The sequence below is a fragment of the Rattus norvegicus genome, chromosome 5, assembly GCF_021556685.1.
Source record: "Rattus norvegicus strain SHRSP/BbbUtx chromosome 5, alternate assembly SHRSP_T2T, whole genome shotgun sequence".
Lineage (NCBI taxonomy): Eukaryota > Metazoa > Chordata > Mammalia > Rodentia > Muridae > Rattus > Rattus norvegicus.
In genome coordinates, this window is record NC_141538.1 from 107,012,073 (window position 1) to 107,035,593 (window position 23,521).

Below are 23,521 nucleotides of genomic sequence, written 5' to 3' on the forward strand. Positions count from 1 at the left end.
AAGGAAATTGATCTGAAGTTCTCTTTCTTCGTAGGTAGGGTCTTTGTGTGGTTTAAGTATAAGTATAATTATAGCTTCATAAAAGGAATTAGGTACAGCTCCATCTGTTTCAATTTTGTGGAATAGTTTGGAGAGTGTTGGTGTGAGGTCTTCTATGAAGGTCTGATAGAATTCTGCACTAAACCCATCTGGTCCTGGGCTTTTTTTGGTTGGGAGACTTTTAATGACTGCTTCTATTTCTTTAGGAGTCATGGGACTGTTTTTATTTATTTTTTATTTTTTTTTATTTTTTGGTTCTTTTTTTTTCGGAGCTGGGGACCGAACCCAGGGCCTTGCGCTCCCTAGGTAAGCGCTCTACCACTGAGCTAAATCCCCAGCCCATGGGACTGTTTTTAGATGGTTTATCTGAACCTGATTTAACTCTGCTACCTGGTATCTGTCTAGAAAATTGTCCATTTCATCCAGATTTTCCAGTTTTGTTGAGTAGAATCTGATGATTTTTTTTAACTTCCTCAGTTTTAGTTGTTCTGTCTCCTTTTTCATTTCTGAATTTGTTAATTTGGACACACTCTCTGTGCCCTCTGGTTAGTCTGGCTAAGGGTTTATCTATCTTGTTGATTTTCTCAAAGAACTAGCTCCTGGCTTTGTTTATTCTGTATAGTTCTTTTTGTTTCTACTTAGTTGATTTCAACCCTGAGTTTGATTATTTCCTGCCTTCTACTCCTCCTGGGTGTATTTACTTCTTTTCATTTTAGGTATGCTGTCAAGCTGCTGACATATTATATTCTCTCCTGTTTCTTTTTGGAGGCACTCAGAGCTATGCATTTTCCTCTTAGCATAGCTTTCATTGTGTCCCATCATTTGGGTTATGTTGTGCCTACATTGTCAAAGTCTTTAATTTCTTTCTTTCTTTCTTCCTTGACCAAGATATCATTGAGTAAAGCGTTGTTCAGTTTCCATGTGTATGTGGGCTTTTTGTTGTTTCTGTTGTTATTGAAGACCAGCCTTAGTCCATGGTGATCTGATAGGATGCTTGGTATTATTTCAGTCTTCTAGCATCTGTTGAGGTCTGTTTTGTGACCAAGTATATGTCAGTTTTAGAGAAGGTACTATGAGGTGCTGAGAAGAAGGTATATTTTGTTTTAAGATGAAATGTTCTGTAGATACTTGTTAAATCCATTTGGTTCATAATTCTGTTAGTTTCACTGTCTCTCTGTTTAGTTTCTGTTTCCATGATCTGTCCATTGATGAGAGTGGGGTGTTGAAATCTCTCAACTATTGTTGTGTGAGGTGCAAATGTGTGCTTTGAGCTTTAGTAAGGTTTCTTTTATGAATGTGGGTGCCCTTGCCTTTGGAGCATAGATGTTCAGAATTGAGAGTTCATCTTGGTAAATTTTTCCTTTGATGAGTATGAAGTGTCCATTCTTTATCTTTTTTGATAACTTTTGGTTGAAAGTTTATTTTATTCAATATTAGAATGGCTACTCCATCTTGTTTCTTGGGACCAGTTATGTGGAAAATTTTTTTCCAGCGTTTTACTGGAGGTAATATCTGTCTTTGTCAGTGAGGTTTGTTTCCTGTATGCAGCAGAATGCTGGATGCTGTTTACATATCCAGTCTGTCTGTCTATGTCTTTTTATTGGGGGAATGGAGTCTATTGATATTAAGAGATATTAATTAATAGTGATTGTTGCTTTCCGTTGTTTTTGTTGTTAGAGGTGGAATTATGTTTGTGTGGCTCTCTTCTGGATTTGGTCAACGATTTCTTTCTTGCTTTTTCTAGGGTGTAGTTTCCCTCCTTGTGTTGGAGTTTTCCTTCTATTATCCTTTGTAGGACTGGATTTGTGGAAAGATATTGTGTAAATTTGGTTTTGTCACGGAATTCTTTGTGTTTTATATCTATGGTAATTGAGAGTTTTGCTGGATATCGTAGCCTGGGCTGGCATTTGTGTTCTCTTAGGGTCTGTATGGCATCTGCCCAGGATCTTGTTGGGAATTCTGGTGTAATTCTGATAGGTCTGCCTTTATATGTTACTTGATCTTTTTCCTTTACTGTTTTTCATATTCTTTCTTTGTTCCGTGCGTTTGGTGTTTTGATTATTATGCGATGGGAGGAGTTTCTTTTCTGGTCCAGTCTATTTGGAGTTCTGTAGACTGCTTATATGTTTGTAGGCATCTCTTTCTTTAGGTTAGGGAAGTTTTCTTCTATGATTTTGTTGAAGATATTTACTGGCCCTTTAAGTTGGGATTCTTCACTGTCTTCTATACCTAATACGCTTAGGGTTGTTTTCTCATTGTGTCCTGGATTTCCTGGATGTTTTGGGTTAGGAGCTTTTTGCAGTTTACATTATCTTTGGCAGTTGTGTCAATATTTTTCTATGGTATCTTCTGCCCCTGAGATTCTGTCTTCTATCTCTTGTATTCTGTTGGTGATGCTTTCATGTATCACTCCTGATCTCTTTCCTAATGTTTCTATCTCTAGGGTTGTCTCCCTTTGTGATTTCTTTATTGTTTCTATTTCCATTTTTAGATCCTGGATGGTTTTGTTAAATTCCTTCACCTGTTTGGTTGTGTTTTCCTGTAATTTTTGAAGGGATTTTTATGTTTCTTCTTTAAGGGCTTCTGTTTGTTTACCTATGTTCTTCTGTATTTCTTAAAGGGAATTATTTAATTCCTTAAAGTCCTCAATCATCATCATGAGATGTGATTTAAATGCAAATCTTGCTTTTCTGGTGTGTTGGGATATCCAGTATTTGCTGTGGTGTGAGAACCAGGCTCTGATGATGTCAAGTAGTCTTGGTTTCTGTTGTAGTCTTGGTTCTTGTACTTGCCTCTCACCATCAGGTTGTCTCTGATCTTAGTTGACCTTTCTATCTCTGACTGGAGCTTGTCCTCCTGTGGGCCTGTGAGCCTGTGATCTTAGGAGTGACAGTGCTCGTAGGAGACCAGCTCTCTCCAGGCAGAATTTGGATAAGGAGGGCTGTACGACAGCTTTAGCTCTGAGTCCAGATGGAGACTGGAAGGCTTTTTTTCTGATTCTTTAAGACAAAGTCTCATCGTATAGCACAGACCTGTCCCCCCAGCCAGTTCTCCTTTTCCCTGTTTATAAGTACTGGTAGTACAGATATATACCTGTAATCATCTAAGTTGGTAGTAGGAAAAGTTGAGAAAATTATTTAATAAACATTTATATATCCTCTACCTACATTTAGTTAACTTTCATCAATTGTATCAGTTTATATCTATATGCACCCACATTTATATAGTAAATATTTATTAATACCTGATTTCATGGTACTTACCACCTTAATATTTCAGCATGTATTTCCAAAGCATTGAGAACATTCTCCTACATTATGTATTCCACTTCTTTCTTTTCTTTAGGTGAAGTTCCATTTTCAAGAAATATCAAAGGGCAGGACTTTGAAAAATCAGACCATGGTTCTTCTCAGAATACCAGTATGTCTAGCATCTATCAAAATTGTGCGATGGAGGTAAAGATTCTATAGTTCTTGTACCTGTGGTAAAGTGTCTGTAAACATTCTTACCTCATAATAACCCTTACTAGGATTCAATGGGATCTATGTGGATAGTCAGAGGAGTGTTTAATATCTTTGAAGCATTAGTTTGTCTGTAATATAAAAGAGCTTTTACCTCTAGTTGAAACCAATAAAATAACTAAAAATTGTATTTTTCCCCAGTAGAATAGACCACTGAGATCCATTTCCACCATAGAGACTCTGTCTTCCTATTCTTCCTTTAGGTTTTGATGTCAAGTTGCTCGCAGTGTAGAGCTTGTGGAGCTCTGGTTTACGATGAAGAAATCATGGCTGGGTGGACAGCAGATGACTCAAATTTGAATACAACCTGCCCATTCTGTAAAAGCAACTTCTTGCCTCTTCTCAATGTAGAGTTTAAAGACCTGAGAGGCTCTGCCAGGTTAGTATTGTGCAAGCTCCCTCAGGAGGTAAGTGCCCTAAAGACATGACTGTTCAGGAAAGGTCCACACCCAGCGGACTGTGTAAGGGTGTCCTCTCCTCTCTCTAGACTACCTTTCTGCTCTGCTTAATGTATGAATAACAGGAGCAGTGTCTTGAAATTAAACTCTGTATAGCTGATTCAGAACTAATATTTTAGGGACACTTTAGCACTCCCTGGGCTGAGGAGGTGGCTTGGTTTCGACAGTGCTTCTTGATCAAACAAGAGAGCCTGAATTTGGATCCTGAGCTCCTGGGAAAAGCTGAGCACCCATCTGAAATGCCAGCACTGGAGGTGAAGACAGCTAAGTCTCTGAAGCTTACTGGCCAGCTAGCCTAGCTAAGTCACTGAGTTCCAGGTTCAGTGAGAGATGCTGTTTTTAAAAACAAACAAACAATAAAAACAAAATACAGTGAAGCCAGGTCTGGCACCTTTACTCAAAATGTGAGGCAAGCAGATGTCAAGACCAGACTGGGCTATATAATATAATCAGAGTCTTGAAAATAAAAGCAAAACCAGTTTCTGGAAAGTGATTGAAGCAGTCACAGGACATTGACCTCTGAGTTCCACATCCTATATATACACTCATTCATGTATACACCTGTGCATTCAACTACACAAACACATATGCACACAAAATTTCTGCTATAGTGATCTAAATTAAATCTTCACATCTTGTTGCCACTGTCTGATATAGTGAGATGAACAAATCCTAGATAATAGAAATGCCACAAATTAGAGGCTGGGATATGGCTTAATAGTAGATCTCTTGGCCTAGCATGCATAAGGTCCTAGCCTGGAAACAAAAGAAATGAGACTAATCAGTCTGTGATCAATTGAAAGTTGACAAAATAGGTGAGTAATTGAGAAATATTTTATTTGCTTTGTCGTTTTGTTTTGATTGTTGAGAATCAAAGCCAGCACTTCATGCATGTAATATAAGCGTGCACTCTGATTACATTCTTAGCCCCTTAGGGATTTTTGTTGTTGCTGATGATTTTGTTTAATTTTCAATTAAAGTGTTTTTAAAAAAAATTTATTTATTCATATTATTACATGTCAGTGAGCGTGATTACAGATACATGTGTGACACTGATGCATATGTAGAGGTCAGAGGACAACTTAGACCTTCTCCCTTGTTGAAGCAAGGTCCTTCCTGTTTTTCTTACTTCCACCTCCCATCTTGCTTTAGGAGCGGGATCACACATGTCTTTATGTGGGTTCCTGGAGTCAAACTCAGATTGTTTAGACTTGTACAGCTAGCACCTTTACCCATGGAGGCATCTTCCTGGCCCTGCTGTGTGTTCTTCCATCAGTCTGAAAGTCTGTGTGTTGATTGGTGTATTAAGGCCATTGGTACTAAAGGTTACTTTTGGTGAGGGCTTGTTGCTCTTTATGGTGGTTTGCTCTGGTTGCTTGGTCAGTTGGTAATTCTTTCAGTCTTGGCAGTGTTGGGTGTTCACTGGTTTGCTGTGTTGGACATGATTGATCCCTCCCGTGTTCTCTTCTGTTCATCTGTTATATTTATGGACTGTGTACTGTCCTGCATTCTTTTGTGTGAAACTGTGGTCCTTCACTACCTTAAGAATTTTCTGCACTGCTGGCTTAAATGTCATGAATTGTCTTGAATTGTGTTTGCCTTGAGATAATCTTTTTTTATAATTAGTTTATTTTTATGTGTATGAATATTTGGATACATGTATCTCTGTGTACCATCTGTGCCTGGTACCCTACCCTCCAGGTCTGGAAGAAGGCATCAGATCCCCTGGAACTGGAGTTAATGGTTGTTGATGCTGGTTGTGGATGCTGGAATCAAACCTAGGATTTCTGGAGGAGCATCCAATGCTCTTAACTGCTAAGCCAGCTCTGTCTTGAAATGGTCTTACTTCTCCATGTTGTTGTTGGTTTTGTTCTTACTTGGTTGGTAAGATTGGGGCTGGGAAAAGAATTCTTTCTTGGCTTTTAGGGATGCTGGTGACAAATCTGATGTTATTCTGTTATTTTTCTCTCTCAGTGTTTTTCTTTTATAGCTTTTAGTATTGTTACTTTGCTTTGTGATTTTTGTTGGTTTGTTTATTTTAAGATTTAGTGTGTGTGTGTGTGTGTGTGTGTGTGTGTGTGTGTGTATGTGTGTGTGTGTATCTGTCTGTGTCTATGTGCTATAGGGCAAAAGAGGGTGTTGGTGCTGGAATTACAGGCAGTTGAGAGCTGCCCCATGAGAGCTAGGAACCAGACTCTATTATTTTGCAAGAGTAGAAGGTGCTGTTTTAACGCTGCACCATCTCTCTACCCCCAGATTTGTATTTTGACATCACTGTGATATGTGTGGAGTGTGTCTGGCCATGTGTATGACTGCACGTCTATTCCTTTTTCTGGGTTTTGGAAATTCTCAATTATAATTATCTTGAATATATGGTCCAAGTCCTTAGATTTTATCCAGCTCTTAAGTTTGGTCTCAATGTATACCCAACTTTTTGCAAGTTTTTTTCATTAGTTTTTGTCTTTCTCCGTGTGTGTATTGTCTCAACGCTGTCCTCTTTTCCTGATATTTTTCCTGCTTAGTGTTATCTGATGCTGCTGCTGTGTTACTTGATTTATTCTTTCATATATAATATTCATGGTTGATTTCTTTTACTGTCTATGCTTCCTTGCTAAATTTTCCTTTACACACACACACACACACACACACACACACACACACATTCATCTATCATCTATCTCCCCATATGTTTATTAATCTTGTATACCTTTATTCATTGAAAAGTAAAAGCCAGGTATGGTAGCTGAATTGGAGGCTGAGGCAAAAGGGTTGCTGCACCTTTGAGGTCAGTCTAGGCTAGAGTGAGTCTCTGTCTTAACAAAACAAAAGGGGTGAGACTGGCTCAGTGGGTAAAGTCACCTGCTACCATGCCTTAGGGATCACATACCTTAGGGACTCAACATATATGTACATACATTAATAATCAGTAAAATTAAAATTTTTGAATCAAATAAATACAAGGTAATAAACACAGGTACCTATTATATATGCTATATATATATAATAAATTATTTATAAATCAAATAAATACACAGTAAATATTAATGTACTTCTTAATTTAAATGAGTTGTCATTACATACATGTAATTTAGCATTACATACAGAAAATAGGCAAATGTAAAATATCATTTGAAGAATAAATGTATACATTAGTGGAAATCAAACCCTTATCAAGAGTAAAACATCATTAGCTTAGTTAATAATGTCCTTTGGGGCTGGAGAGATGGCTCAGTGGTTAAGAGCACTGGCTGCTCTTCCAGAGGTCCTGAGTTCAATTCCCAGCAACCACATGATGGCTCACAACCATCTGTAATGGGATCCAATGCCCTCTTCCGGTGTGTGTGAAGACAGATATAGTGTACTCACACATAAAATAAAAAAATATATATAATAATGTCCTTTGCATGGCCCTATTGTCACCCAGTCTGACCCAGAGAAAGAAGGAAAGAGAAGACAAAATTAAGGACACAACATAGAGGTCTATAAATGTGTCATTATGAGCAGTTAAAGATTAACATAGAGGGTTGGGGATTTAGCTCAGTGGAAGAGCACTTGCCTAGAGAGCGCAAGGCCCTGGGTTCAGTCCCCAGCTCCGAAAAAAAGAAAAAAAAAAGAAAAAGAAAAAGAAAAAGAAAAAAGATTAACATAGATTAACGACTGAGATTATAGGCGTGTAGCACAGTGCCCAGGAAGATCAACCTAAAACATACTGCTGGAGCTAGCCTTACCTGGTCCTACGTTTGGTTTGGGAGTGGTTGAGAGGGATCTTGTTAGGTAGTACAAGTTGAATTTGAACTCAATGTTTCCTGCCTCAGCCTCCAGTGTCTCATATTACAGGCTTGTTTCTCAGATTACAGGCTTGTGTTAGCATGTCTCTACTAAATTTTCTTTAAAAGACTTTTATCCTTACTTTATGTGTATGCGTGTTTTGTTGTCTGCACATATGTATATGCACTGTGTGTCTGCCCAGTCCCAGGGAGCATTGGAACATCATCCCTGGACCTGAGCTTTATGGATAGTATAAGGCACCGTGTCGGGGAGGGGAACCAAACTTGGTCCTCAGCAGAGCAGCAAGTGCTCTTGAGTGCTGAGCCGTCACTCCAGATTCCATGCCTTTTTTTTTTTTTTTTTAAATTAGGGAATGTTTTGTTTTCCTTTTTCAAGTTTTCTTTCATAGTGTCAGAAGTCAGCACTGCGGCCCTCTCATTTGCAGGTCTTAGGATGGAGAGGGGGAGGAAAGCAAAAGCGTGCATCTGAGGAGGGAGCACGGCCCCGGAGACTCCCAGCTAATGCTGATTTCCTGTAAATCAGTGATTCTAAATACGATTATTTGAGGACATGGAGATTTAAAGGGAGGGAATTGGTCACATACCTTTAATTCCAGTACTGGGAGGCAGAGGCACTTGGTGTCACAGAGACCAGAGATTGGAAGCCAACCTGATCTACATACTGTATTCCAGGCCAACAAGGGCTACACAGTAAGACCCTACCTTAAAAAATATATTGTAAGCCTGGTGGTGGCTCACATCTTTAAAGCAGAGGCAGATAGATCTCTGAATTAGAGGCCAGCCTGGTCTGCAGAGTAAGTTCAAGAATAGCCAGGGCTACACAGAGAAACCCTGTCTCAAAGTAAATAAAGAAATAAAACACACACACATTGTGGGTGTGAGTGTGTTTGTATATGTGTGGAAACAGGAGTGTGTGTAGAGGTCAGAGACTGATTTCTCCACAGTTGGTTTTCTTCTTTCACTGTGGATTCCAGGGATTCAATTCAGGTCCTCAATCTTTCATGGCAAGCATGTTACTCACTGAACTAACCTAGACTTGGGAATTTTTTTTAAGCCTTTTTTTCCCCCTTTCTGTTCCTTACTTAGCTTTTTCTTGAAACCAAGTACATCTGGTGACAGTTTACAAAGTGGCAGCATTCCATCTGCAAATGAGCCCTTGGAACACAAACCTGTGTCCAGTTCAGCAGAACCTGACTTGATCAGCTTTATGGACTATTCGAAACACAGCGAGACCATAACAGAAGAAGCAAGTTATACAGTCGAATCGAGGTACCGAAGGGTGCACAGAGTTCACTGTAAGAAAGTCAGTATTCCTGTAAACATTCTGCACCTACACATAGCCTGGCTGGGCTTGGTGGTGCACGGCTGAATGAGGAGGCTGAATGAGGAAGATTATAAATTCAAGACCAGTCTGTCCCATCCCTGCCCCTCCTGCCAGTGTAAATCATATCCTGTCTCTGTTTTTTAGTTAGATCATAGCCCAGTAGAAATTAAAAGCCTCTCAGCAAATCTGTATTTACTTACATGGACAAGTACTTTGAGATTGTGTTTAATAAAGATGAAGTAATGTTTAAATAAAACAACTGACTAGGCATGTCCTCTCATACCTGTCACCAGTTAACCATCTGACCAGGGTTAGGAGAATGTTCGGTGAATGTTTGATGGTTTTATGGGGAGAGAGATGGTAGAGATTGAATGGCAGGCCTCAGGAGGCAAGTGCTCCACCATTGAGCCACACCTCCAGCTTCACATTTAAGGTTTACACCAGCAGAGGGGATTGGATCCCATTATAGACGGTTGTGAGCTGCCGTTGCTAGGAATTGAACTCAGGACCTCTGGAAGAACTCTTAAACTACTGAGCCATCTCTCTAGCCCCACATTTAATTCTTAACAGATGCCAGTTCTTCTCAATGGATTCAGAACATTTAAATCCACTGTAGAAAATACTGTGCCTCTCTGGAATTTAGATTGTTTTTCATGACTAACATTGCTTCTTTGTTTTTTCAGTGATGAAATAAAGAAAACCAGTGATGTCCAGAGTGTGAAAATGTCCTCTGTGCCTAATAGTTTATCTAAACGAAATGTATCTTTGACTCGAAGTCATAGTGTTGGAGGTCCTCTGCAAAATATTGACGTCTCCCAGCGACCATTTCATGGCATTTCAACAGTTAGTCTTCCAAATAGTCTACAGGAAGATGTGGTGTGTATTGTTGTAACCACACTGTATACTTTTGTAATATCACTTGGAACACCTCACAATTTCATGGTATCATGTGAAAGTGATAGGTACAATTTTTTTAGTGGCACTCAAGGCCGAGACAGGAGGATTAAATTTATCTTTGTGATACACAGTGAACTTTAAGCCTGGCAGAACTACTTACATAGCAAGATCCTGTCCTGCTGGAGAGATGGCTCAGCCATTAAAAGGCTGCTGCACAAGCATGAAAACTCAGGAGTTGAGCTCTCTGCACCAGCGATAGCAGCCACATAGAATAGTACATGCCTAATAATGCAAACACTGTGTAGGTGGAGACAGGAAGATTACTGGGCTTGCTAGTCAGTCAGTCAGGCTGAATTGTTGAGCTCCAGGTTCAATGAGAAACTTTGTCTCAAAAAATAAGGTAGAGAGGGGTTGGGGATTTAGCTCGGTGGTAGAGCGCTTGCCTAGGAAGCGCAAGGCCCTGGGTTCGGTCCCCAGCTCCGGAAAAAAAAAAGAACAACAACAAAAAAAAATAAGGTAGAGAATGTTGAGGGAGATACCCAGTGTCATGTTCTGCACATACACAAACACATAGGAACATAGAAATTTGCCAGGTATAATGATGCATGCCTATCCCAAAAAATCCATAAAGAGACTGAAAGATTTTCAAACTGAAAATGTACTTGTGTGTGCATGTGTTTGGCTCCTTTGAGACGTGATCTTGCCCTGTAGCTCTGACTGCCTTGGAACTTGGTATGTAAATGAGACTTGCTTCAAACTTGTGGGAGTCCTCATGCCTCAATCTGCCAAGTACTGGCATTACAGGCATGTGCCGCCACACCCTGATTAAACTCTTAGTATTGAAATGTTCAAAGATGTACACGGTCTCACAGTATAGGCCAGGCTGGCCTCCAATTCACAGAGATTCTCCTGCCTCTGCCTTCCAAGTAGTGTGTGTGCACACTTCTGTATCTAGCTCATAAAGTCTCCTGACACTACAGCTACTTTAGTAAGTTTTAGTTGATGGCCATTCTTTTTTTGCTTTTATGAAAATCCTTATTAACTAGATTAATTTGAAAGTAAAGCAATGTTTATGCTACATGTAAATATTTCAGCAGGCATCTGTAACACGCACACACCCCTAAACTAGGGAATCATCAGGATATTCAGTCTTTGTTCAGAGTTTTAATCATGAAAGTTGTGTCAAAAGTGTGTCTGGAGCAGGGTGTGGTCTCGGGCATCAAGGTAAAGTCAAGTCACGACTTGCTTGGTTGGGACACTTTAGTCTTTAAATTGCAAGCATCCTTTTTTCTCTCACTAGTTTGTTTGTTGGTAGAATTGGATCCATTGTCCTTTAGGTACTAGAGGTTTCCACAGTCCTGATTTGGTTGATTGAAACCTTACAAATTGACATTTGAATCTAGAAACATGGTTAGCTTCAGGGTTTGTTGTGTTTTAATTTTATTCTAAATTTAACATTTTAAATTTTAAATCTAATTCTAAAATTAACTTGGAAAATAGAAAAACTTGGAAATAGAAAAAACTTGGAAATAAAATATTAGACACCAAAATTAACCAGACCCATCTGGAATAAGTACTTTGAGGTTGTAAGCCTTCATGTTGGATTTTACATTTTCACGTTTTGTCTTTGTAAATTTTGCCTTTGTGAGACATCTTTATAGGCCTAGATGACTTAAATTCAGTATGTAGATCACTTTGGCCTCACACTTGAGCACTTCTGTCTCTGCCAGCCACACTCCTAGCTAACAAAGAAAACAAAACATCCATCTTTTAGACGAAAGAGTCTATTGAAATATATATTATCAATTTTGTCCTATAATGATTTAACTTAAACATAATCTAGGCTGTCTCTGTTTTTGTTCATTAAAATGTCTTACCACATATAATAATAGCCCTGAAATAACAATTTTAACAGGATAGTCTCACTGCAGAGTACTGGCAAGCATACAGAGTTAGATAATGCCCACTTTTGTCCATTTTTAAAGGATCATCTAGGAAAGCGGCCCAATCCTCCTCCTGTGTCTGTGCCCTATTTGAGTCCTCTGGTGCTTCGGAAGGAACTGGAATCTTTGCTAGAAAATGAAGGGGATCAGGTTATTCATACATCCTCGTTTATCAATCAACACCCAATCATTTTCTGGAACCTGGTTTGGTATTTCAGACGTTTGGACCTTCCTAGCAACTTGCCAGGACTTATTCTCACCTCTGAACACTGTAATGAAGGTGTGCAGGTGAGTACTGCTTTCTGCACTGCGACTGCACTGCTGAAGGTTGGTGAGGATGAACCTCAACTCCTGAGCTGTAACAGGAGCTCCACAGAGGAGCTAAGACCCCGGAGGGTAGGTAGTGTTTGAGCTCTGAGTCTTCTGTTTCTATTTTGTTTTTCTTAGCTGTGTGTACTCTCCATTTTTAAGGTTTTCCATGCTAAGATAACTGACTTCTGTTTTCAGGCTACCATAGTCATATCCCAGCCAGCAGTGAGGAAAAAATTGGTAGCCAGGAGAGTATCTTATCTCTTAGAGCTCATGGAGTTGCACATAGTCTTTCCACATGTATGTGTCATATGGCCTGGATTTAGGTTGCTCTGTCTAGCTGTGCTGGTGGCTAGAAAAGGAAGCTTTTATCATTAACTATCATATTTTCTCATGAAAAATGCACAGCTATCTTATTGGAAATATTCATAATTTTCAAAAAATATAATTAAAAATTAGGGAAGTATTTGTGTAAGGTAAATTTCTAATTAGTGCTTACACTAAGATCACTGTAGCTGCCTGCCTCCCAAAGTCCATGCTGGGGTCACTCACTGCAGACAAGGAGCTGCCGGCATGCCTCTATTTTATACTACCGAACGTTGGGAGACACCAGACCCGACACACTTGCCACATAACAATCTTTCCTAAAGTATTATAAAGTCTAGTTTGACTTGTTTATTTTAACAAGTAATGAGTTAAAAAAAAAGATACCTCATAAAAGTAACAGATGATGATTTATTGTAATGATGATTACATCATTGTACCTTTGTACTATTTACCAAATTATCCATGCAGTCTTTTAATGTTAGAAAAACCAAACGTATGTGCCAGAAAGCAAGACAGTTTGTCATCAGGCATTAATAAAAATTAAAACTTTTGCTCAGAACTTTGAGCCTATAATTAAAAAAAACACACACACAAGTTTTCTTATTACTGGTAACATTTTATTTGGAAAACTAATTTTATTAATCTCTTTTAGCTTCCTCTATCATCTTTGTCCCAGGACAGCAAACTGGTATATATACAACTGCTATGGGATAATATCAACCTTCATCAGGAGCCAGGAGAGCCTCTGTATGTCTCTTGGAGGAACTTGAGTAAGTAAAAGAAAATTGAAGAAACAACAGGATTGGGCTTGGTAGGACATTTCTTAAATCCTGGGATTCCAGAGGCAGAGGCAGGTGGATCTCTGTGAGTTCTAAGCCAGCCAGGACTCACAACATAGTAAGACACTGTCTTTAAAAAAGACAAAATAGGGGTTGGGGATTTAGCTCAGTGGTAGAGCGCTTGCCTAGGAACCGCAAGGCCCTGGGTTTGGTCCCCAGCTCCGAAAAAAAGAACCAAAAAAAAAAAAAAAGACAAAATAGTGTCTTTAATCCCAGCACTCTGGAGGCAGAAGCAAGTTCTAGGCCAGCTAAGTCTACAGGGCAAGTTCCAGGACAGTCAGTGCTACAAAAAGAAACTCAGTTTCAGAAAACCAAATAAATGAGTGCATGAACAAACAAACGAAGACAGAACTGTGCTGGCAGGGTTATTCAGCAGATAATGCTCTTGCCATCAAGCCTGTCCATCAGAGTTCAGTCTAGGTATCCACAGGTTGTAAGGAAAGACTCCCCAAACTTGACCTCTGACCTCCAAACATACATGGTCTCCACACATACATGTGTATACACATAGACATACAATCAATCAATCAATCAATAAATATAGTAATCTTTATGCTATCTTTGGCTTTAAGTCTTCTTTCTCAGATGTGGATATAGACTGCTTGTTTTCACTTTAGTTTGGGGTGTGTGTGTGTGTGTGTGTGTGTGTGTGTGTGTATGTGTCAGTTTGTCTGTCTGGGTGTGTGTATTATTTTTTTTTCCTGTAGTTGGCATTTTAAGTAAAATAATGTCATGGAGGATTATTTTGATAGTCATGTCTTTCTGGGTTCTAAATGCCTCTTGTGCTTAGATATCTATTTCCCTACATTTTAGGAAGTACTCAGCAAGGACTTTGCTCTGCTGAGCCATCTTGATGGCTCTATCTAGCTGTCTGTCTGTCTGTCTATCCATCCATCTATCCTTTATTGGTATCTGAATATATCTTTTCTTCAACCTGTCCCCTTTTCCATATTCTCGATATTCTTTCTTCTTTAAAGATTTACTTATTATATATGAGTACACTGTGCCTGTCTTCAGACACACCAGAAGAGGGCATCTGATCCCATTACAGATGGTTGTGAGCCACCATGTGGTTGCTGGGATTTGAACTCAGGTTCTCTGGAAGAGCAGTAGTGCTTTTAACCACTGAGCCTGAGCCATCTCTCCAGTCCAATGTTCTTTCTTCTATTGGCTCCTCCTCTACTAACAGGATGTTTTCTTTTGTGTTTGTCATCTGACCGAGTTCATTTCTATTGTTGCTAGTTTTGTTTTGGTCTTTTAATCTCAATTTCTCATCCATGTTGACAACTTTTTCATCTATATTGCTGACATTTTTATCTATGTCTAAACATTATTTTCTGGGGCTGGAGAGATGGCTCAGTGGTTAAGAGCACTGACTGCTCTTCTGAGGTTGTGAGTTCAAATCCCAGCAACCACATGGTGGCTCCCAATCATCTGTAATGGGATCTGATGCCCTCTTCTGGTGTGTCTGAAGACAGTTACAGTATACTCACATACATAAAATAAATTAATTCCTTTTCTAAGAAATAAGTAAAGAAAGAAAGAAAGAAAGATAGACAGACAGACAGGCAGACAGACAGACAGACAGACAGACAGACAGACAGATAAATGACTGGTAGCTGGGCAGTGGTAGCTAGTGCACATCTTAATCCCAGCCCTTGAGAGGCAGAGGCAGGTGGGTCTCTGAGTTCAAGATCAGCCTGATCTATGGATTAGGTATCAGGATAGCCAGGGATATACAGAGAAACCCTGTCTTGAGAGAAAAAAAAAAGGAAGAAAGAAAAGGATGAATAAAAAGATGGTTCAGGGGGCTGGAGAGATGGCTCAGTGGTTAAGAGCTCTGACTGCTCTTCCAGAGGTCCTGAGTTCAATTCCCAGCAACCACATGGTGGCTCACAACCAGCTGTAATGAGATCAGATGCCCTCTTCTGGTGTATCTGAAGACAGCTACAGTGTACTTATATACAATAAATAAATAAATCTTTAAAATAAATAAAAAAAAAAGAAAGAAAGATGGTTCAGCTCTTGGCACCTGCTTCCAGCCTAACTACACAAGATGGGAGGAGAGAACCAACTTCTGAAAGGTGTCCTCTAACCTCCACGTATGTGTGTGCATTTATGAATACACATATACAGAAATAAGAAAACTTTAAAGATGAATTGCTTGGTTTAGTGATTGTAGCTCAGTAAAGGTGTAAGAACTGGAGGGGCTAGAGTGACGTCATGAGTGCTTGCTGCTCATTCAGAGGACTGCAGTTCGGCACCCACACGAAGTGGGCAGTCAGTGCCGCTCATAGCCACCTGTACTCCAGTTCCAGGGGATCCTGGACACTGTTTTCTGGGTATGAGGGCACCTTGGTCCCACCACAGTTTCTGAAATATAGTATGATACCCCAGCCTCTGGGAAGAAACTGTAAAGGGAAGAAGGTTATCCTATTTGAAAAGAACAGAGAATGTGTTTTATAAGCGCACTGTCACATGATTTTACTGGAGGTGATATTGAGTAGACAGTGAGAGGTGACATAGCTCTGGAAACCTGCTCTCCATGTATGGCTCTTTAGATTCTGAGAAGAAGCTGTCCCTTCTGTCAGAGGAGCAGCAGGCAGCCAACGCGTTAGTGGAGACGATCCGGCAGAGTATTCAGCAGAATGATGTTCTGAAGCCCATCAACCTGCTTTCCCAGCAAATGAAGCCAGACACCAAAAGACAAAGGTAATGATTTCACTATCTTTTACTTGATTCCACTTGATTTAACATGTTATGATATATGGGTTTTTTAACATTTTATTTTAGTTTTTGTGAATTTTACATTATATGCCTCAAACCCACTCATCTCCCTGTCCCTTTTTACCTGCCTTCCACCCTTGCAACCTCCCTACCAAAAGGGGGGGAAATCTCATTATAGATGCTGTACAGCGTGACAATGTACAGTATGTGCCCCACAGTATACCCTTTTGTCCACATTTCTTTACTTGCAAATGATCATTACAATGAGCAATTGGTCTGGTTCCAGACCTCTGGCTCCTGGTCCTCTATTAATACCAAATCCTCATCAGGACTCCATGCAGATTGGTTGTTGCTCTGTGTCATAAAGGTCCTGCAGCTTTGAATCTGCAGGACTGGTCCCTTTATGTGCTATAGCAGTTCATAGATGGGGGCATTGTTGGGATGTTCCAACTCAAAAGTCCTAGATTTATACCTGGGTGGTAGCTGAGATGATCAGCTGGCCAGCTCTCCAGTACCCACCCCACTGGGGCAAGTTCCCCAGCACTGGCCTGGCTAGCTCACCCAAGGCAACAGCCAACGAGGGGCAGATCCAGAGAGCTGGCTCTCATACCCTTGGAGCTGGCTCACCCATACCCATACCAGCAGGGCCAGCTCTCCTGCCTGCTGTAGGTGGCAAAGAACGATGGGGTGGCATCTCATTCTTACCATTGCATGGCATACAAGTATCAGGGCTAGCTCTTGCTCACACATTTGGGTCCCACCTGCAACCTCCATAACGAGGGCCAGCCTATCGCTTGTTGCCTGATTGTCTCTGGCCTGCCAGCTGCCCAAGTAATGATGCAGAGACCTTTTATTAATTATGAAAGCTGTCCTTAGCTTGGGCTTGTTCTCAACTAGCTCCTAGACTTACATTGAGCCATTTATACTAATCTACATTCTATTACATAGCTGGTTACCTCCTGAGTACCAAGACTTGATTCTTCCTCTGAGTTTGGCTGGTGAATCTCTCTCCTTATGCTTTCCCAGAGTTCCTATCTCTTCTCCAAAATAATGCCTATCCTTTCCTGCCTTGCTGGAAGCCATTAACTCTTTATTAAAGCAATCAGAAGGTTTGGAGATGCTTATAAAACACTGAGATAGGTGAAGCTTCATACACAGTGCATAAGAGATCCTAGCAGGTACCAGGAAGGGGTTCTCTTGGGTTTGCTTTGCCTGCCCAGGCCACAGGAGCTTGTATATTATATGTAATACCCCCAGTCATAAAAGAAACGGGTGCTACTCAAATATATGCCTTCATATCTCATCACAAATGTACAATGAGCCAAAGAGGTTAAATCATAGATGATGATGGTATGTGGTATATATTTGGAAATGTTCTCCTCTTCACTGGAGATCTGTTAATTTCTAAAGTTTTATATACATAAGTATCTATGTGCCATCCTGTGATGACTTCATACATTTTTCTTGTTGAGTAAAAAGATTATGAGATTGGAAGTAGAATTGGTTAAGGAAAGAGATGGAAATAATAAAAACTCAGATGTGAGTCTCCTCCTAACCTTTTGTTGGGACCTATACATATTCCACTCTTGACTAAGTGAATTTTACTGTGCAAGCTTTGGAAGTGGAGCATAATTATATCAAACATTATGAATTTCCCCAGAGGCCTATTTTTCCTTTTTTGGAGATAAGGTCTCCCAGTGTAGCCTTGACTGGTCTGGAACTCAGTGTGTAGATCAGGTTGTCCTTGAACTCATAGATATCACCTGTATCTGCCTCCAGAGTGCTGAGATCAGTGGTATGCGCCACCGCACACCAATTCCCAGACTCCTTTTGGGGACTTCTTACTTATAGCCCCTTAGATGATGACCTCAAAAGTAAGAGAACAAGAATTCACACTGGTGGGGTTGGGGATTTAGCTCAGTGGTAGAGTGCTTGCCTAGCAAGCGCAAGGCCCTGGGTTCGGTCCCCAGCTCCGGAAAAAAAAAAAAAAAAAAAAAGAATTCACACTGGTACCTGATGGTGTACTTATTTAGCATCTAACTGTTGAAGTTGAGATGATTTTTAAGTCTCAGGAGTAACTTGCATTTGTAGTTTGCATGCTAAAAAGGGTTTGAATGTCATTTACTGTTTCTGAAGCTTCTAAAGAAAGCTTCATATGAGGCATAATTACAATTTGCATTGCTCCCAAGTTTCTTTGCTTTTTGATACAGGTGAAGTCTTTATCACCCAAGTGCTGGAATTACAGGCATGAGCCACCAGGACAGCTTGCAAGTCCACCTCATCATTCTTTTTAATGTTTGTCTTGGTAGCTAAGGGTTAGACTCTGGCTCTTGTGCTTGGTGGAAAAACACAGTGCCACTGTGTCACAGCCCTCGAGCAATAGTACTGGTGTTCAAACCCAGAGAAGGCCTTGTACATGTTCAGCCAGGGCTGTGCGATGGAAACACACCTCCCAACCCCCTTACCTTTTTTAAGTTTAAAATTTGAATCAGAGGCTCACAGGGTACTTTTTATAATGTAAAGTTTAGTGTACCATTCAACTGCTTTCCTCAAAGATACCTCCCGTACCTGAGGTGTTACATGAAAGCAGGAAATAATTACATAGCTATTAGCTAAGTATGCAGTTGAATGTATTTTTACTGTACCCTGCCAGGTGTACTGCTTCCTATCTGTGGTCTCAGCACTTAGGCAAGACAGGAAGATGGCCAAGAGTTTGAGGTCAGTCTTAACCAGTGAGTTCCAAGCTACCCTGGACTAGAATGACCCTCTGTCATGATGAAGCCCCCAAATCAACATTCCTTCTGTATGCATTTTGTTGTTCTGCTGACTACTTCAGAATCTTTTTTTTTTTAATAGGAGTTTATACAGAGAAATCCTTTTCTTATCATTAGTGTCTCTTGGGAGAGAAAACATTGATATTGGTAAGTTAATGGGGGATCAATAAAAATTTTAGTTTATTTTCGAAGTTAAGAGGTTATTTTTGTTTTGTTTTGTTTTGTTTTGTTTTGTTTTTTAATGGAGCTGGTGGGAGTGTTAGATCACATGCCTAGCATACAGGGACATGAGCTCATTCATCAGCATTAAAAAAAAAGGGAAGAAATCGTGGTATTATTAAGTAGTTGCCTTTAAAAAGGTTGCAGTGTGATTGGACAGCTTTCTACACCTGCTGTCATGTCATATGCCTTTGTACCATTGTGAACTGTCCCACTGGAATTGTAAGCTAAAATAAAGCCTTTCTTTAAAGAGAAAAGCAAAACAGATTACTGCTTTTAGCTGGGCCCAGTGCACATGCCTATATTCTCAGCACCTGGGGCTAAGATTGGAGGACCACAGTTGGAGGGCAGTGGGGGTGGGAGGATTTATTCTAGTAAGACTGCCTTAAGATAAGACAGAGGGGAGATGGCTTATCGGAGTTCCATCCCCAGTACCCACATGATGGAGCTAGAGAACTGAGTCCTTCAGATTGTCCTCTGATCTCCACACTATGCTGTGGCCCTGTATTGGGCATACTCCACTCTACCCTAAAAATTTCTATTTAAATAGATAATAAATAATCACTACTTATAAATAAGCAATGTAATCTGTGTCACATGATTCAGTATCATAGCTTTTGTTTAACTAACAAATTACAATTGCATTTTTGAAAATGTCTTTCAGAGGCTTTTGACAATGAATATGGACTCGCATATAGAAGTCTGTCTTCAGAGATTCTTGAAAAGTTACAGAAAATCGATGCCCCACCCAGTATCAGTGTGGAGTGGTGCAGGAAGTGTTTTGGAGCACCTCTCATTTAAATAAGATTCATTCAAATTTTGGTAGAGTATTGGGGAAATAGACCTGTCGGGAAACTGTTCTTCCCAAATCATAACTTGGTGAAAGCTGAGGATGAAATACAAATGAACTGTATTTCATACTGAATCTCTCAGAATGTAAAACACCACTCAGTTCCCCAAGGCTTATTGATGTTGGAGATTCCTGACCTATTTCCCTGCCTCTGCTGAAAACGCACAGTATGTGTAAAAAAAAAAAAATGAAATTTTCATCTTTCTATATAATTTGCTTTTATTGAAACTGTCCAGCTAGGGAATGGCAAATCAAATTTGCCTAACCGAAAGACATGCTATATTTCACTTACAAGAGTAGCTGTGTATGATTGTATGTGTGAGGCTATGTAGTCAATTTATGTGTATGTGTGTCTATTTATTACAATACTGAGGTTGCATGTTGCAGCAGTTTTCTGAAGGAGGCCTCGTTGCCCCGTCAGTGACTACTACACTTGTTTGTAGTCAGCAGTTCCAAAAACATTTAGGTCTTTCTTAACAACTGCCTTCCCTGTGACATATCTTTGCCTTTTAAATTATGTACTATCTTGCTTAATAGGTTATATCTTAGATATCCAGGTGCTCCTTTCCATCTTCTTCCAATACTAAGTTAATCTGCAATGCTTTCATTGGAATCCAATAGGTAAAATGAAATTAATTTTTGTTACCTAACAAAATTATCCAGAACATGTTTTAAAATGCTAATGAATAGTCTTTGACCCCAAAATCCTTATTCAGGCAGGCCACTTGTTGGTGTTGTTTACTTTTTTATAATCCTGGTTTCATGGGAGACAGAGGCAGGAGGATCTCAAGTTCAAGGCCAGCCTGAACAACCTTTAGTGAGCCCTGTCTCAAAAACTTGAAAGGAGATCTAGGAATGTAGCTCACTAGTAGAGCACTTGCCTAGCATACATGAGGTTCTAGGTTCAGTTCCTAGTACCACAAAATAAGTAAGTAAGTAAATAAATAAATACATAGATAAAACCTGTGGGATGGAGAATTTGCACTGCACATAAAAGTTTTATTCTTGTACAATATTTTGATTTATATGCTTGTGAATAAAAGTGTGTATTTGTAAATACTGTTTTTTTTAGGTTGAATCAATTAAGTCTAAAAACTTTAAAGCTTATTGAGCTCATTGGCAGGTTTAAGGAAATCATGACCTCACATGCCCCACCTTGACATAAATTGTGCTTTTTGTTAAAACATCCATTTAAGAACAGCAAGTTTGCCTTAGCTGTCTGTGTGGTTTAGAAAACCAGTGGCTATGTGTGCACTTATAATAATAGTGCAGATGACTAAACCGGTTGACAGACTTACCTCAACATGGTACACGCTAATAGCATGAATCTCTTCAATGTGGTGGGAACTTTTTAAAATTATGTACCAACATTTCAATGTTAACATTAAAAGTTGTTAATCTGACTTTGCAGATTCTAGTCTGAATTTGAGTGTTAAAAGTTTTATCAGAGTTTTGTAAAGGCTTTCTTACATTTAAATTGGATCTTTTACAGTTTCAAATATATATATTTTTTACAGCTTATACCTTAACATTTATTGACCCAACAAATTTTGAAATTATCTTACATATATAAAATTAAAGTTGAATAAAAAGAAAAACCTCAAGTTTGGTGTGTCTGTTCAATTTCTAAAGCTGCTGCAATATCCAGGATTTACTATTCCATTTTCTGTTTGAGGGGTTTTTTTTCTGCTCTGTGAAACTTGACTTGCTACTTGTTGAAAGTACTTTACTTACCAAATTTATGAGATAGTTACATACTTAAAATATGAAGTTACACCTTTTGTTATCTTTTTAGAAACTTCAATTTTGCTACCATTTAGATTCATGAGAACCACTTTCTGGTGTTCCTTTGTTTTTTGATTTCTGTGTATCCCTGGCTATCCTGGAACTTGGTTGGCTCTGTGGATTAGGGTGACCTCAAGCTCACAGAGATCTGCCTGCTTACCTGTGCTTGGATTTAAAGGTGTATACCACCACTACCCGGCTTTGTTCATTTTTTTTTTTAAGTGCTTTCTCTAGTACCTTTGTAGAGATAGAGAGGTACTAATCACATTTATAGTACAGTCTGGATTTAATAGCTTACAGCTAAATCCAGGAATTTAAGGATTCAGAATTTGAGGCCAGCTTGGGCTATAGGAGACTTAAAAAAAAAAAAAAAAGTACAAAGTGGCTATTAGCCATAAAATACAGGGTAACCACAGACCCAGAGAAGCTAATTAACAGGAGGCCCCAAGGGAGAATGCTTGAATCTCCCTCTGAAGGAAAAATAAAACAGACATCAGAAGAGGAGGAAGGGGGAATAGGGGAACAGGAGTGGGGATCCTGTGTGTGTGTGTAAAAACGGGGGCATCTCCCAGTTTATGGGGACTCCTAGCACCTGGGGGATATGGAGACTGAAGTGGCCTCCTATAGCCAGCCAGGTGGGACTTCCAATGGAGGGAGAGGTCATGAACCCAACCAAAAAACTTTCAATCCAAAGTTTATCCTGCCTACAAGATGTACAAGGAAAAGACAACAGAGATTGAGGGAAGGGTTTATCAATGACTGGCCCAAGACTGACAGGTTTAGGAATTCTGATATTCACAGCCAAAGTTAACCAGCTTCCAGAATTACAATGTACTTGAACATTGATCAATACCACCTGGGACTTAATACTAGTTTCAGAGATCAGTTAAATCTTGGCATATGACATAAGACAGAATTACAGGCAACTACCAAAAGTGATCCGAAGCACCTGGAATGTTTTACAAACTAAAGGCTTTCATTTGAGTACAGGTAATTTGTATTGTAAAACCTGTGCATTAAAACAAGAGGTTGCCTTGTTCTGGTAGGGTCATAACCTGTGAATGGTGTCCTAACACCCAAGTATGAATTAACTCTTTAACTAGAAAAAAAATCTTATTAAATTACTAGATTAGAATTCCTGGGGCTGGGGATTTAGCTCAGTGGTAGAGCGCTTACCTAGGAAGCGCAAGGCCCTGGGTTCGGTCCCCAGCTCCGAAAAAAAAGAACCAAAAAAAAAAAAAAATTCCTAAACCTGTCAGGCAACTTTAGAACACACCTTTAATCCCAGTACATGGGAGGCAGAGTCCAGATCTGAGTTGCAGCAGGTGTGATGGTCTACAGAGTGAATTCCATAACCAAAGTTAGACAAAAGAAACCCTGCCTTTAACTCCTCACCCCAAAACAAAATCCAGAGCAGGTCCTTGGAAGGGTATTTGCCATTTTACTGTTTGCAGTACACCTATGATCAACAGTCATGTGTAACAAAAATAAGATGGAGAAAGTAACTTGTTTCACAGCTTCTAACTTGTGAAACACAACCTAAACTACCTTCACCTAAGAGGGTGCATACAAATCAGTGGCAGTGACTGGGAAAGAATGACTGAGGCCTAGGCTTAATTCCTGCCATTACCATTCACCAAGAATGCAACCTACTAGGCCATTGCCACTGTAGAAATTAGGGTACATTAGGGGTAGCAGTGGATGGGTGATTCCTTTGGGAC

General features: G+C 39.7%; 1 protein-coding gene across 3 annotated transcripts in view; it reads left to right on the plus strand.

Annotated features, from left to right (window-relative positions):
• Dennd4c (DENN domain containing 4C) overlaps positions 1-21,619 on the plus strand; it is a 97,015-nt gene extending 75,396 nt beyond the window's left edge. For all 3 annotated transcript variants that reach the window (XM_087549041.1, NM_001427785.1, XM_087549042.1), the window contains 9 exon segments: positions 3,385-3,494; positions 3,764-3,939; positions 8,893-9,075; positions 9,814-10,006; positions 12,013-12,258; positions 13,259-13,376; positions 16,007-16,157; positions 19,029-19,093; positions 19,830-21,619. In XM_087549041.1, coding sequence (XP_087405167.1) covers positions 3,385-3,494; positions 3,764-3,939; positions 8,893-9,075; positions 9,814-10,006; positions 12,013-12,258; positions 13,259-13,376; positions 16,007-16,157; positions 19,029-19,093; positions 19,830-19,966 — 1,379 coding nt within the window. In that variant the 3' untranslated portion in view covers positions 19,967-21,619.
• The last annotated feature ends 1,902 nt before the right edge of the window (positions 21,620-23,521 follow it).